At 36.3% G+C, this 16,754-nt stretch overlaps 1 protein-coding gene across 1 annotated transcript in view; it reads left to right on the top strand.

The window, feature by feature from the left end:
- LOC106530236 (collagen alpha-1(XIV) chain) overlaps positions 1-16,754 on the top strand; it is a gene marked incomplete at both ends in the record, with an annotated part of 74,429 nt that overhangs the window by 39,074 nt on the left and 18,601 nt on the right. The window contains 4 exon segments of the mRNA XM_014025819.1: positions 1,001-1,130; positions 6,433-6,555; positions 7,203-7,352; positions 10,690-10,806. Coding sequence (XP_013881273.1) covers positions 1,001-1,130; positions 6,433-6,555; positions 7,203-7,352; positions 10,690-10,806 — 520 coding nt within the window.

Raw genomic sequence — 16,754 nt, 5'->3', positions numbered from 1 at the left:
GTTATCAATTAACCTGACAGTCATGTTTTTGGTCTGTGGGAGTAAGCCGGAGTACCCAGAGAGAACTCACGCATGCACGGAGAGAACATGCAAACTCTACCCAGAAAGGTCCCCGGACCGGGATTTGAACCGGTGACCTTCTTGCTGAGAGGCATCAGCTCTACCAACTGAGCCACCGTGCCGCGCACAAACAGGTTAGTCACATGCAAAAGAGGGCCATCGCCTAACAATAGGCTTGATTAGCGCTATTTAGTCACATGCCCATGTCCATGGCCCTCTTTTGCATGTGACTAACCTGTTTGTCCACCATGTGGAGGCAGTGCTTATAAGGCTGAGTTCAATTACAAAGTAATTTGTAAAGTTACAAATCCTCAAAAAACCTACTGTAACAAATTAAATGTACTTAGTTACTATAAACCTCTGAATTAGCATAAATAAAGCCACACAATACCACCAGCTGGACCAAAATACAGACCTTTATTCAGACACAGGATTTTGGCCACAAATCAGGAAGTCAGCACAGATTTAAACAATACTGATGTATTGTACTGTTTGGTTGGACCTTTCCTACCCAGAGGCAGTTTTTTTTTTTTACAATAATACAGATTTAGATGAGAAAAATAGTTAAATGCTGTTTTGTGGTGATAAGGTGTGTTAACTAATGCATCGTTTAAAAGTACTTTGTGTTTCGAGATGACCGTGACACKGGTCATTCAAAGCAGACCGCAATTAATCACAGTTTAATCCTAACACATAAAAATAGGTAATTACATTCATTACATAAAATGACCGATAGGTAAAGACAAGAATGTGTAGTGCATTAAAAAAACAATGTTAAACAGAATAAAGCTTCACCATCACCTGTTTGGTTTGATGTGAACTTCAGCAGGTAAAACACTAAAACTGCAGCGGAGCACTTTAAGAAAAGAAGGAATCAAAATGTTTGCAGCTTTTGCCGTCTGTCGAATTTGATTTAAGATGTTTATTTTTGTGTTTTCAGAGGACGGTGCCCGTTGGTCAGAACAGCCTGACTCTGCAGCCTCTCCTGTCAGACACAGAGTACAAAGTCTCCATCACTCCTGTTTACACCGAGGGAGACGGAGCGGCTGCTTCACAACAGGGACGCACACGTAAGTCACAAATGTTGCGTTTATTTTATTGCGTTATTACAATTTTATATATATTTTTGAAAACGCAATCCACATTGTCAAAGGTTGTTTTATTAAGTGGCGTACATGGTGCAACACTTGCATCTGCTTTTTTATTCTTCACACATTTTTCAGCTGTCGTGTTCTGGGTCAGTCTGACTCTTTTCTTTGGTTCGTTTCTTGTCAGTTTTCAGGTGATTTCTGTGAAAAGCCTAAAAAACCCACTATAGACTCCTGACTCAGCTGCAAACAATGGACAACATGCAGCTGGAAATCGGCCTGTCAATGCAAAAAATAAAATAAAAAATAAAAAAAGGGCAGGAAAAAAAAATCAAAAACACAGAAAAATTGGGACCAACTCTCAGTTATGAAACAAATAAAATAAAGCGAGTGAAAAATGGGAAATATATCAGAATCATAGTTCATTTAAATTGACAAAAGAGTGAACATAAAAGAAGCTGATTTAAAATASCACCACATCTGTGAACGTGATTGAAAAATAATTATATATTCATAAGATTTACAGAAGTAATATAAACAAGAAATCAAAGAAGAAGAAGAGTACAGGTGAAAAACTGGAAAGTCTCAATAAGTTTAACGGCTTGTTTCAGTAGCTTAAAATACATCAACTGTTTTATTTAAAAACCAAAATGAGTGAGAATAAGTTTTCATCCTTCAGACATGACCCCACKCTGTAAACGTTCAAGCCAAGGAGCACAGATTTCCTCCGCTGCCGGCTGCATCAGCGAACAAACACTTGACTTTCAGCAAGAACAAAAGTCTAAATTTGAGTCATTCATCTCCGCTCGTCCGTCCCATCATGTGTCCCCGAGCAGCACATTACACACATTAGCAGGCGTTAACGACGCTCTCCCCACTTTTAAATGACGGGCCTCCGACACTCGCTGATGATGAATGGCTCCTGTTAACGAGTGAGGGATGAGAGGATCACCGGAGGAAAAAAAAGACGAAGAGGGGGTTTGATTAGTTTTTAGTTGTTTCTTTTTTAAAGAGTGAAGATGGATGACGTGACAAAGGGAGCTGGTGTAATCTGAGGACTGGAATCTTTGAAAGAGGGGAGGTGAATGTGAGGGAGGCATGACAGTGACTGGGGCTGGGGGGGATTCCCATGCYGAGGATGGAGAACGGTGCAGGAGAAGCAGATTAATCTGAGGGGATGAGCCTCTGGAACAGTGGCGGATCTAGGGTTTTTCTGAGTAAGGGGCCATCAAGGTGCCACCATATTCATAGAGGGGCCAAGTATTTGTTCAACATCCTTGCACATAAATCCTTGGTTTTGGTAAGGTGTATAAATTTAAGCGGTCACATGTGATCCAACAATTGTAACATAATGTAATGTTATCAAAAAAGCTTCCTTATCAATTTTACATGCATTTTTTACTGTACATGGATAAAATATCCTCAAAGCATGTGAGAAAATGAAGCCATTGTTTGCCAGCTGAAAGATATTTTTTGCAAAACTGTTTAAGTCTTTTAAAGAAGAGAAGAAGACGTCTGTAAGATTGATTCATGCTGGATTTTACTGTTTGACTCATTAGTGCCTCTAGTGTTTGTGCATGGAACAGCAGCCGCCACCATCGCTCTCAGCCAAAGGACAGATGAGTGACAGGACAGGGGCACTTCAGGGGGGCCAATCCGATTTCAGCAGGGGCCAATGCTCCTGTGGCCCCGCCCCTAGAACCGCCCCTTCTCTGGAAACAGCATGATTAGTTTAAAAAGTGCTGAGGATTTTTACAGAGGGTCACAGCTCCTTCAATCATCAAAGAATAAGAAATAAAACATATTAAAGATGCTTGCTTTGACAGAAACTTTAGTTCAACTTAGGCAGTGATGAATTTATTTCAACTGTAAGTCTTCATTCTCTGTCTTGTCACTTTCATATTTAGAAGCRGAGCAGCTAAATAGAGTTGTTTTAGTTTATTTATTGCATAAAATGAAATCAAGAATTTGTTTACAGCATTCAGTTTTCCAGTGGGTAGTTTGGTAAAGTGTTTAAAACATACCACTGCATACTTGTTAGTTTTAACCAATCATGTATGAAATTGAAGTAATTGTACCGTTTTTACTTTTCAAAAATATACATATTTTTTCCCAAAGAGATGCATTTTTTAGCTGTTCTTTTGAACTTTTAGCTATGGTTTTGCTAATTTGAGCTACATTTCTGCCCCTTTTAAAATTCCAATTAATTTTCTGCTGCTGTTCTGATGCTTTTATTTTATGTTTAGTTTTTTATTTTAGCTTGTGTTCAGCTCGTTTTAGCCCAGGTTTGGTACATTTTGGCCTCTGTTCTAATAATTTTAGACTAATTATCTTATTTTAACTTAACTCAGTTTCTTTRTCAAATTTCACCAAAGTCATTCAGCATTTGCTCTGCTTTTATACATTTCACCTTTGAAATACAGTTTGCAGCTTCATGTTATTTTCTTGGTAAATGTTTTCTGTGACTCATTTTAGTCAGACATGATGCTATAAATGGGATTTATAAAATAATATTGGGACATAATGTTAAAAAAATAAAAATACAGGACAGATGATGTTCTATCAGGTGTTTYTTTCTTGTGGGAGGAAAGTTTCTGTCAATCATCTACAAGTACTGTGACTTTAGTGGGTGGTGAACCATCAGTTGTAAATGAAGCCATTTCGGTCCAACGACAGCCTTTGAAGGAGGCGTGACAGTTACAGATGACTGTTCAGGTTCATCTGAACACTTCATAAGGTTTGCTCTGCAGACGTATAGCTGTCATGAATGGATTGACTAATAATAATAATAATAATAATAATAACATCCATCTGGCAAATACATATACAGTATATTTATATTTTAACTTATCTATTCATTTGACTAGATTTATTGTTGTTTTGAATCTGAACTGAAATGATCAAAAAAGGGGAACTAATACAGAAATAACAACTCAGACGTGTTAATTTTAGTTTTAGTGATTACTTTTTTCCTGTTTTCCTGTTGTGTCGACAGTTTTCACTTCCTGTATGTGGGGTCTGGAATCCTTGTTTTCTGTCTGTAAAGGTGGTAAAGCTGATGGAGGAATTAGAACTTCAAAATAAATCTTATTAAAGAGAATAAAGAGTCCACTGGGAGAAGACCTCAGAGCAGACCCAGGACTCGGGCTCTGTGGTCTGGGAAATCTTTAGGATCCCTCAGAAAGAGTTGGAGCTTCTCTTCAGGACATGTTGCCTCTTTGACCTGACTGTAGATARGCAGAAGATGGATAAAACACAACTGAAACATATTTACACAACAAATAAAACTTTGCAAAGTCAGTTAAAAATACCAAACTTTATTGATGAGTTGGAATATGTCTTATCTTCTTGGAACTCATGCTCACTTTCTGACCAGTGGATGTTGTGGAGCCTTAAAGGGGCAATATTATGTGTTTCTCAGGCATACATTTAAAAACTATACCATAATAAAGTATGTCTATGTCACCTTTAGTTGTTATGAAAATGCTGTTTTTATGTTTAAATAGAAAATAAACTTATCTTCTCATCACTTCCTCTTCTAAATGCCTTGAAATTGGCCTCTGTCTCTTTAAGAACATCCTTCTGTCTCGCCCATTTYGGTGCGGGGGGTCACGCTCGCGGGTAGGGGGTGCTGCCCTGATGCAGTTTACTTGGCATCTGAAAATACATTTCCTCAAAGGTATTTTTAATCTGAAAAGAGCTTCAATGAGTGAGAAATAGCGTTGAGAGCTCAGCAGACAGTTAAGTTTCACTTTCACTTTGATCCGAGAGCCTGCAGGAGTCATGGGCGGGGTGTGTGGGGAGGGGGGAGGGGGGCGCTCTGCCATGAGGAAGTTTGGCTGAAAGACACGTCCCAGAGGCGTTTCTTGTCCCAAACGTCGTTTTTGGTCTCCACCTGTCGTTTTGCTCCTCAGCATGGCTTCCTAAAAACACTGCAGGATTTCTCAAACATGCATGAATGAGTCAGAGCAAGGCTTTGGGCGTGTTTTTTTAATGAGAGTATAACATTATAACATGAAATAAAACTCAAAAAAGTTGATTTTACATGATATTGACCCTTTAAAAAGCCAAATGTGCAACTATTGCTACAGAAGCTGAGAACTTGGATGTTCTCAGGAACAATTAAGTGACGTGTTGCATGAAGTGTGCTTCCTCAGCCTGAACTGAGACTTATTACCAAAGCCTCTGAAAACGGTTCTTAACTCACGAATCAGCTTCTGTTCCCTGAGAGTTTCTCACCAGTTTTTCATGAAAACACGCCGAGGGAGGGATGACACTGAGGATGATGGGATTCTTTTTTTAAGGTCAAGGAAAACCAGTGGAGGTAGCTAACGCGACAGAAAAGCAGGTTATAACACGAGGATATAAACGCGGGAGTTTGCAGCAGATACTGACGGGGTTTTGCAGCTCAGAACGTGTGATTGGTTTTTTAATGCCGAGCCGCCGCAGAAGGCGGAGACGACAAATGAGGCAGGAGAGCTGCTGTAATTCGGAGCTTTGGGTTTGTGAGAAACCAGCTCAGGGAAGAATGATGAGAGGCAGGGAGAACGATTGGAGCTTTTTATCTCTTTAAACGTCCAACAGAACAGCTAACAGATTCATTCAAATTAAGAAAAAAAAAGAAGAAAGCTGAAAGGATTTTCAGATAATCTGAATTATTTTAAAAGAGCTGCACAAAGGTTGCACATGGATGTGTCTGTAAATAAGTTTGCTTCCATTGAGGAATAAAAATAAACTAATGATGTCATTTTAATCATAAGTCCTTTAGTTTTAATATCCTTCTGACAGATTAATTTTACTGATCTCTGTTACAGCAGAGGGACTTTGAACTCTTCACTAAGCTAATTTTATTAAGCTTTGTCAAACTTCCATTCTTTTTCTTTGGCTTTGTTATTTCAGCTTCTGTCCTCTCAGTTCTTGTTCTTTGCTYTCCCTCCTGTCTGACGACATTATTAAAGCAACTTTTAATCACTTTTTTTCTATTATGGAAAATACATTTATGTGCAGTATCTCTTTTTAACGGATTCAAATTGAGCAAATCTTAACATTAGCACATGCACTTTTTCTACTTTATTCAAACTTTGTGTGGGATGTGTTCTGTGTAAAGTCTTTTTTTTTATATTACAACATGTGCCTTTGCATAAAAACACCCTAATTAACTCATACGAAGGCACATTTGTTTACCTTTTGTTACATTGTCTCTTATAGTAGATAATTACAGAATTCATGCATTGTTTAAGTGGAAAAATGAAATACTTAAATCTTTTTTTTTTCCCCACCTCAGTTCCTCTTTCGGCTCCAAAGAACCTGCGAGTCTCGGAGGAATGGTACAACCGCTTCCGGATCAGCTGGGACATCCCACCTTCACCCACCATGGGGTACAGGGTGGTCTACCAGCCTCTGTCTGGTAACTTTCACACAAACYAACCAATTCTTTGTGAATTTACTTGCAACGGTCTGCAAACCGCTTCAGTTGTTTGGRTTTTGAAATGATGACAAATTAAGGTACAATGATTGTCAGTAAGTTATCTTCAGCAGGTGGGAAGTGGTAAATAAATAATAAATTCATCTCTGGAGCTGAAAGCTTCTCTGCCTGCAGCCAAAGGCTCGAGGCGATGTAGACACATTTAATGAGAAGGAAAAAAATCATTAGTGGCTTATTTAAAGTGTTTCCCAGTGTAAAAATATAAAAAGTGTAATATTTAGTTCTGTTTTAATATGAGTCTGAGAAGTCCACGCAAACTTGATTTGAAGAAAAAGAAAAAAACAAAGAACAGCTTGGTTCAACATTCAAGTACTTAATGTTCAATAAATAACTTTAAATAAAGAAWGTGTGGATATAAATGTCACCCAGAGATAAATTCTAAGCTAAAGTATGAAAAAAATCATCTTTAGAATAAATTTCTCGCATGCGTGCATCCAAAATGAAATTCATCTTTTCCCTCTTTGCTTTATCTGACACTAATGATCACCTCTGAACCCGCTCCTCTTCCCTTTAACTGGCCATTTGTTCCATCTTGACATCCCTTCTTTAATGATTCTGCCCCGTTTCAGCCCCTGGGTCGGCTCTGGAGACCTTTGTGGGGGAAGACGTGAGCACCATGCTGATTGTGAACCTGCTGAGTGGGACAGAGTACAGTGTCAAGGTCATCGCCTCCTACACCACCGGGTCCAGCGAGGCTCTGTCAGGAAGGGCCAAGACCTGTAAGTTTCATGTGTTTTTATTGGTTTTGTATTGCATAAAATGAACTATAACTTTATAAGTGAATTTGTGAACATGTGAAATACAAAGCACTGAAATTAAAGTAAAAAGTTGATGATTTTTTTTAACTTAAAATGAAAAAATGCCAGTATGGTTCTTTTTATGTCTACTAACAAGACTTTGTTTAGTTACAGAAATTCAAAAACAAATTACAAAATGATTTGTTAAAGTGAATAAAATCTCATTTTTGTAGTCATGCATGCATACATTTTAACAATTTACTTACCATTTCATAAAAATCCCCATTCTGCACATTTTTATTTGCTTTCAGTTTTTTTTTAACTGGTAAATCAATGGGCTGCAACACAGCATTGTGAGAAAATAGGCAGATTTTCTATTTCAGTTCTAGTTTTATTAAATGTGAAGTGTTTGTGATCAACAAGCSGGGWCACATTTTGAATGGTTTGCAATAAAACAGCCTATTTTTGGGTGCATGACTTGCAAAACTGAATTCTGGCACAATACTATGTTGTCCACTCCGCCCACATTATATTCACATCGGCCCACTTTTGTAGYAACCATCGTATTTATGGTTTAATCATCTGGAGTACAATTGTGAAAAAAATATGGATAAGWTTGAACCAGGTTCTAATCATTTATAACCAGCACAATGTTCAGACCTGGAAATGTTTTCTGTTAGAGGCAACCTTCCAGAGGTGGAGCTAGACATTTTTGCATGAGGGGGCCAAGGTGTTTTTTAGGGGGGGGCACATACAAACAAATAAATCTTCTTTGGACTTTAAAATTTTAAACTGTTTAAAAAAATATTAAGCTGAAATAGTGTGTGATCGTAGCTAAGAATGATAAATAAAAGAACTTTAGGATTGTTAGTCCCAACTAAGATAATTGCTAATGCTAATTTAGCAAGCTGAAAATTAGTGTAGCAGTAGCCGAGGAATAATGTTTAACAATTTTTTTTAATTTTGAACACAATATCCAGTATGGCTGTCAAAGCAACTTTCAAATGGCTACAGTTCAAATCAAATCAAATAAGTTTAATTTATAAAGCACTTTAAAACAGTGGCCCATGAAAGTGCTGTACAGAGAGGCCAAAACAAATCAACAAYAAAAACAATAAAAGCAAGCAAAAGCAGTTAAAATATAACAAGGCCACATGCTAGGCTAAAAACGAACAGGAATAAGTTTTAAAACTTGTTTTAAAAGCAGACAATGATGTGTTGGGGTAGCACAGTCTTTTAGAAATACTGAGGATGAATTTGGTGTGGTGGCAGCCAAATCTGAAAACTACCCCAACTAGCAAAAAAAAGTTTTTCTTTAAATGTCCACCTTTGAAATGCCACATAAACCCCCCACTCCACTTATTCTTCAATCTTTTAGGAGTGGCACCTGAGGTGGCCAATCAAGTGCCACCCCCCTTGCCACCCCCCTTTGGCTCCGCCCCTGAGACCTCTTGTTCTTGAGATCGGTTGGAGGTGCCAGTTAGAAAAATCAGACAAGTTTGAGACCTCTGCAATGATTTTGAGATTAAAATAAAAATGGTTGCACAAAGGTGTTCAAGACAGAAAGGACTGTTCACCTCTKTGGCTCATACAGTAAGAGCCATTATGAACGTGACTAACTCACACATTTTGAAAGAACAACCTTGTTGATTCTAATCGCAGAAGCAGCCGGTCGTCCGTAGATGCCAACATTTTCATATCTATACTTTRAACAATATGAAATTGTATCTCAGCCTGGGAATGAACTCTAGATGCAATGATTTAAAAACTGTTTTACAGGCTACCTGCATACTTCCCAAAGCCTTTTATAAGTCTGGCTTGGATTGTTTAATCAGAGTTGAAGCCTGGATTTTCCCTCTCCTGCATGATAATTAACCTCTTTACAGCCGTGATAGTTTTGGTGTAATAGCCCTTTTTAGCAAGTTTGAATTATGGCGCAAATGGCCTCTCATACATTTTGAAGCAGAGATGTCACCAGTTTGATTCCCCCCCTCTTTTCAGTGACCAACATCCCGCCTGATMATCCATTCCTATTCCTTTAGCTAAAGACAAGTCTCAGCTAAACTCACACAARCACCTTTTAAACTTAGTTCAGTTCTTTGTACCTGTGCCAACTTTCACCACCGGCATCGTAATTAGGCTCATCTTGGTTGAATTAAAGGACACATTGAGAAACTCATAAAGGAGAGCAATGGGGGTACAAACTCAAAAGGAGACAAAGAAAGATGGATTTATTGGAAAAGAGAGAAAGATGATTAGGCCAGCGTGGTCCCAGGAGGGGGATGGAGCGTCTGTCATTTCACTCTGTAGCATGTTAATGAAGCCAGTGGAGCAGAAGAGATGAGTGAGCTGATGCGTCAATGTCACACGTCAGCACAAGAAGTATAGATTTTGTGGATAAAAAGAGAGTTTCACTCCAGATTTCTATATAATAAATCTTATTTGTGTGATTCTAGAAGTACTAGTTTATAGATATTGTGGAAATAAGAATAAAATAAAACAAAAAATGTTCAAAACACATGCAGACCTTTTTCCTTTTTAAACCATATGGTGAGCTTTCTATGAGAAATCAGATGCAGAGAGGGTCCGCTACACATTTATATGAAGGTCAAAATCATGTAGATTACATCCTCAGCTTAAATGTTCTGTTTAGTTGGATTTTGTGTAAAATATACTAAAATGTGCGAAACCATTACCGACTCAGAAGCACAAAAGCTGATGCGTTTCAGCTCAGAACAACTTTTGCTTTCAGGAGTCAAAAGCTAAAAGCATAAGTTCCATTTGCATAAATAGACTGTGTGGGTTTGTTTAGGAGTTTGTGTGCGTAAACTTAAACTCTTTGAAAAAAAAAACCACACACACAGTGTAGCCATGCTTCTCCATATGTCTGCAAATAACTTGACGGAAACGTGCACTGGTGTCCTTGAAACCAGGCAGCCACACGCTTTAAGTCCATCATCTGGAGACATGATTGCATGTGGTTTCTCTGATGTGAGCTCGGTGCGGCTTTATGTGGATTTATTATAGCAGTGTGGAGAAACGACTGCTCATGGCTCTGTAATGAACATTTTCAGAGTTCCAGAAACTTTTATTTTTTGTTTTGTTTTATGTCCCCGTGCTATTTCTGTTGGCGCTTTAGACTACCATACCAAGATTTCTGCAAAGTCAGAGGAGTTGAGCARCACCTGCCAAAACTTTCAGCTATAGTGCAATTTGTGGTGATGAAGTAAAAATAAATACAAATAAAATAAAAAAATCCACAAAGAATACTGATGCCGTCATGAAACATAAATCTTACAGCTCTMTTTCCTCTCTGCAGTGTACCTCGGGGTGACTAACCTGAGCACATACCAAGTGAGGATGTCCAGCGTGTGTGCTCAGTGGCAGCCTCACCGACACGCCAGCACATACAGAGCGGTTCTTCAGTCTGCTGTCGGTGAGTTCTGCTGCCAAGTGGAGATCTGACGTTTTGTTACTTCTTCTACACCATAAAATCTATAATGTACTCTCAACAAAACGTGGCTAAATTTGGATTAAAATGATGCAAAGCTGGAGGGAACTCTGGGATATTAGCTGCACGTAGAATTGATCTCAGCCTTTCATTTCGTATGTTTTCCTCACTCACCCAAAGCCAAATCATATCTATGTATTTTCAGGCCAATCAAATCCTACGATCCTGCTTAGGGGTTCTGGAAATCCTAGATTAAGACTCTGCATTAATTTTTACAAAGACCATGAAGCACCTTACCTCATGTGACCTCAGATAATATAAAAAACATGAAAGAAACTTAATAATCAATTGAAACGTTGCTGAAAAATTGTACAAATACTTTAATATGGCCATAAACTAAATCTAATGTTCGTTATAATCACTGGAATTTTCCTTGGTAACACTTCATAGTAACTACACATTATTTAGGCTTATTTAATAATTAATAAATGGTTAGTTAATTATTAATCATGATGAAGTTTTCAGGGGTTTGTCTACATTAACCAATACTTAAAGCATAATAATATTTACTAATCACTTCAAATATTCTGTAATAGTTAATACGTGTCTAACACATGGTGTGAAAGTAAATTTATGAGCATTTAAATACATATATAGTTTATAGGACATGTAATTCATGAGTTATTAAACATGAATTCACTATTAAGTAGTTATTAGTGGTAGCATTTATGGGTAAAGCATTAATAAATGGGTTCATTTATAGCTTATTAAATATGAATTATCCTTAACTGATTATGTTTTCAAGGTTAAATAACAATTTATTAATAATTAAGTAAGGCTCAATAAGGTGTAGTTAAATAGTGCTACTGTTTCCTTTCATAAAATTATGTATTATTAGCACTTTGTCAATTTTTTTTCTTGTTTTAACCATATCAGCTGTAAGGTTTATGTATATGCACTGCATTCACATAAGTTTAGTGTGTTTAACATCACTAGTGTTGTGTCTCTTCCCGGATTATCTGCTCGAGTTTTACAGACGTCTTTTAAACGAGGCGGTGCATCGCTCCAGCTCCATGCGACTGTATGTGCAGCTGTAAAGCTCCTCACATGTTCCTGCTGAGCTCCCACGCTGCATATCTGAGCCAGTGGAGCTCATTCATAATCGCATGTGTTCATGAGGAGGAGTTTGAATCCCTAATTACCCAGAGATGACAAAGGAGGTTTGTTGTATCCCACTTGAGACGCGCTGACGGTCTTAAAGGTTCAGCTGTGCRATAAAACACTGAGCCTTTCTGTAGAAATGAAGGGCTTATGGATTACAGCTTTGCTGACATTTACATGCTCTGTGTGAAGTAAAATAGAGGGAATAAGACAGAAACGGCTTAATATTATGGGTGCCAAGTGATGAGATGTTCTCATTTGATCGACAGTAATTATGCCTTCTTCAGACTGTTCTGAGAGGTAAATGTTTTAGAGATGAAAAAAGAAATCATGTGAGACTCAATTGTTCTCAAGAAGTTTTCTCCAAAGCTTTAGTTTCACCTTTAGCCACTTTTTCTTTGTTTGCTTTAAACAATAAAAAAMCATCAGCAGCTTCTATTTGAAGTATCTATGGAAGCCCATTTCCGCTACCCTGATAAAAATAAATAAAACTTGTATCTCATAATTTTGACTTAGATATCTCATAATTTTGACAGCTGAGTCAAAATTATGAGATAACTAAGTCATAAATATGAGATAGCTAAGTCCTAATTATGAGATAGCTAAGTCCTAATTATGAGATAGCTAAGTCCTAATTATGAGATAGCTAAGTCCTAATTATGAGATATCTAAGTCATAATTATGAGATATCTAAGTCAAAATTATGAGATAGTATCTCATAATTATGAGATAGCTAAGTCATACTATGAGATAGTATCTCAAAATTATGAGATATCTACTGTAAGTCATAATTATGAGATACTAAGTCATAAATATGATATAGTATCTCATAATTATGAGATAGCTAAGTCCTAGTTATGAGATAGATAAGTCATAATTATGATATAGCTAAGTCAAAATTATGAGATAGTATCTCATAATTATTAGATAGCTAAGTCTTATTATGAGATACTAAGTCAAAATTATGAGATAGTATCTCATAATTATGAGATATCTAAGTCATAATTATGAGATACTGTCATAAATATGAGATAGTATATCATAATTATGAGATAGCTAAGTCCTAATTGTGAAATAGCTAAGTCATATTATGAGATACTAAGTCAAAATTATGAGATAGCATCTCATAATTATGATATCTAAGTCATAATTATGAGATACTAAGTCAAAATTAAGAGATAGCTATCTCATAATTATGAGATACTAAGTCTTATTTATGAGATATCCAAATCAAAATTATGAGATAGTATCTCATAATTACGAGATAGCTAAGTCATATTATGAGATACCAAGTCAAAATTATGAGATAGTATCTCATAATTACGAGATAGCTAAGTCATAAGATACAAATTTTTATTTTTTTTAATCAGGGTGGCGGAAATTGACTTCCACAAGTTCCTGATGAGGAGTGGGCAGGAGGGGCATTTTGCAGACGAAGATGATGATGATGATGATGATGATGATCATCATCATCATCATCATCATCATCATCATCATCGTCGTCATCATCATCGTCATCATTATCATCATCATCATAATAAAAATCATGCATTATATTTGTTCAGGACACTCAAAGTCATTGTACAGCAAGAAACATACATCAATGAAAAATTGTGTAAAATGAATGTAGATGGTGTTTATGACAAAACAAGATGAAAAATAAATAAAATACTGCCATGCAGAATCATCGGAATCAACAAATTGTCACCTGGAAATAATATTTCAGAAGTGTACTTTCTATCTAGGAAAACATCTCCTTCGTTTGCATGAAAAGATGAGGATTACAATTTTTCAGTCTTGTGCAAAGTATCTCAAAGTTATACTTGAGAAAAGTACAAGTATCTTACTATCAAATTACTTAGGTAAAAGTTATCTAATAATTTTGTACTTAAGTATTAAAAGTAAACATTTTGTGTTTAATTGAGCATTTAGATTTTTTGAAATTACTGTTATTGGGAGGTGACACCCCCCCCCCCCCAAAAAAAAAAAAAAAAAAAACATTTTTCTAAAAACCAAAATGTGTATAATTTCATATTAAAATGCTAATAGTTWAAAAAAATGTAGAACGCACTAGTCTATTTCTCGTACAGTAACTGGTGGACATGGGCACCAGTGACCTGGGGAAGTAAGGCGTAGAAAGAACAGATAAGTGTGTGAAAGTGTAATGAGTAGAAGTAAAAAGTAGTATGAGAAATAATTACTCAAGTAAAGTGCAGATGACCAAAAATTATACTTCGTTACTTTACAACKCTGCAAATYTTCCTGTAAACAGGCGACATGGAGGACTCGTCATMTGTGGCTTCAACTTCAGGCTTCCGGTTCTGTTTCTAGTTATAACCAAAATCCTCAGCAGCTTGTTTGTGTTTGCTAGTTTTGTTTGCAATGCTTCTGTTATTAGAATGTTTTGATCTACACAGAAATATAAATGCTACCAAATAATCAGGAAGCTTTGAATGTGTTTGGTTACAGTTTTCAGGCCACACCTGCAGAACTGTGCCATCCTTTAGTTACCATTTTGGGATTTGCAAACAGATGCATATTTGCTTAGCTTGGCATTTATGTGCATATTTTTGCTTTATAAATTGGCTGTTAAACTACCAATCATTTATTTTTCCMTCTGTAAGCATAAGAAAGATAACTCTTTTAAAACATCTCGATTTCTGCTTAATAGAAATCTGAAAATTACATCCAGACTTTTCATCAGAACTTTATTTTGTTTCCTATTACGCAATAATGTTACTATCTTTGATGTCAGCTGTCACAAACAACAAAACCGTGTAAATAATCTGCCCTGCCATTACTAAAGCAATTTTCTTGGTATGAGTTTCTGCAGCCTCAAACAAAAAATAATTGTGTATTTCTTTTTCCTTATTTTTCTTTTCTAAAAGTGATAAAACTCAAACGTATCAAATAACATCAAACAACAGATGGTGTTTCCTTGATTCGATTTWTCCAGGTACACCTTTCAGTCACCACCTCAAAGATAAGATTGACTTTTAATACAGCCTTCATCCACCAAATAGGAAAGTAATGGCTGTTATTCATCACCTTTAGACCTCAAGCAATAACACTGCCATCATTAACGTCACATAAAAGCCACATATTCCCCTGTGTTTCCTCCAGGAGCTCCAATGTATTGGTTCTCTCAACACACAATGGAGGTAAATGAGGATTTATGTCAGCACAGCTGCTGTGTAATTACTCTGGAGATGTGTCTGCTGCAGGAGAAAGGCAGGGATGATGGGAAGTTATCACATTTTTGGAATGGTAGATGATAAAATTAAATGGGACAGAGGGAAATAAATGTAGGAAAAAATACAAACTGTAAAAAAGTGTTTAGGTCAATCTTTTTTTTTTTGTGGTGGACAGTTGTTTGAAGATATTTGAGCAGATTTATTTAATCTTACTTTACACAATTATAAATGTATACTGTAAACAAAGTAAAACATTTTAATAGTTTGATTTTAAAAGTCTTAAAGTACTCGGGACATGCACATCCTAAAAGTCAAAGAAATTATCTTTATATTTAGGAAAGTTGGCRTGCACACAATCATACCCATTTTGTCACATAACTGGAAAACTTTTTTTTGAATTTACTGTAGCTCAGCCAAAGTGAAACAGGAAGTGACATCAAAGGGAAACTCTAAAGAAAATTATCTGGTCTTTACTAAAACATTATTTGGTCTCTTCTTTATCTCTCTGATAGTGATTCAAAATAATCTGAAGAAACATCAGATTTTTCTCTACAGTCTGGGTTTTTACTTTTTGCAGCAACGCTTTGTGCACATGAAGACATTCCCCTTTGACATCACTTCCTGTTACTTCACATGCAAATATCTTTACAACTGTTCATCTCAGTGGTATAATTTTTATTTAATTTTTTTGCAATATTTCATCAATATCTTTCAAGAAATGCATTCATTTTTATTACAAACAATGATGTCACAGGCACTTTAATTTCAGTAACATTGTTTGAATGGTGATTTTTTTTTTTTACATCCTGCTCCTCATGACATTATCCATGACTGGTTTTATTGTTCAAATCTATGCAAGAATCTATAAAACTATCTGGTTTTGGTTTTAATAATGAAAGTCTGAGGTCACATAAGGTGTTTGGTTCTGATGAATACATAAATATCTACAAAAGGGCTATTCTCCGGGGGCCACAGTTAATCCAGGCCAACAGCTGAGGGACCAAACATCCAGCAATTAGTCTTTATGTAAATAAACCAAGTATTACAAAGATCTGTTACCTTTGAAATAGTTATTTTGCTATATTTAATCATGAACACAACATACAGAACCCTGTGCAATAACAGTAGTGGTAATAAAACAACATCAAAAACAAAAATAGCACACTAAGTCTCCTATTTAACACAATATTATTTTGACATCTCTGACTTGCCAAWTTTTTATTTTCACTTTTATAGTTTTATCTTCAACTGCTTGTATTTTAAACTGTCTTGGATGTTCGTAGAAATGGTTTTTATCAGTTCTAGCCAATATTCTGATGTTTCTGTAGATACCAAACATGTCTATGTTTAACTAAAATAACTTATAGGAATTAAAATAGAGATTCACGGGTTTAGGTTTATGAGACGAATGAACCAAGTGGCGGGCCGAACTTTGGTCAATCATGGGCCGGATGTGGCCCGCAGGCCACCAGTTGAATAGCCCTGCTCTACAAGTTTTGTAAATTCCTTGGGACTTGGATGCTGCCATAAACACAATCTCCTGCATGAAAAGAGCAGCAGCTTTTATATATATATATA

The sequence above is a fragment of the Austrofundulus limnaeus genome, unplaced genomic scaffold (genome assembly GCF_001266775.1).
Source record: "Austrofundulus limnaeus strain Quisiro unplaced genomic scaffold, Austrofundulus_limnaeus-1.0 Scaffold502, whole genome shotgun sequence".
NCBI lineage: Eukaryota > Metazoa > Chordata > Actinopteri > Cyprinodontiformes > Rivulidae > Austrofundulus > Austrofundulus limnaeus.
Note: the sequence above shows the minus strand (reverse complement) of the source record. Positions and strands in the feature narration are given on the sequence as shown.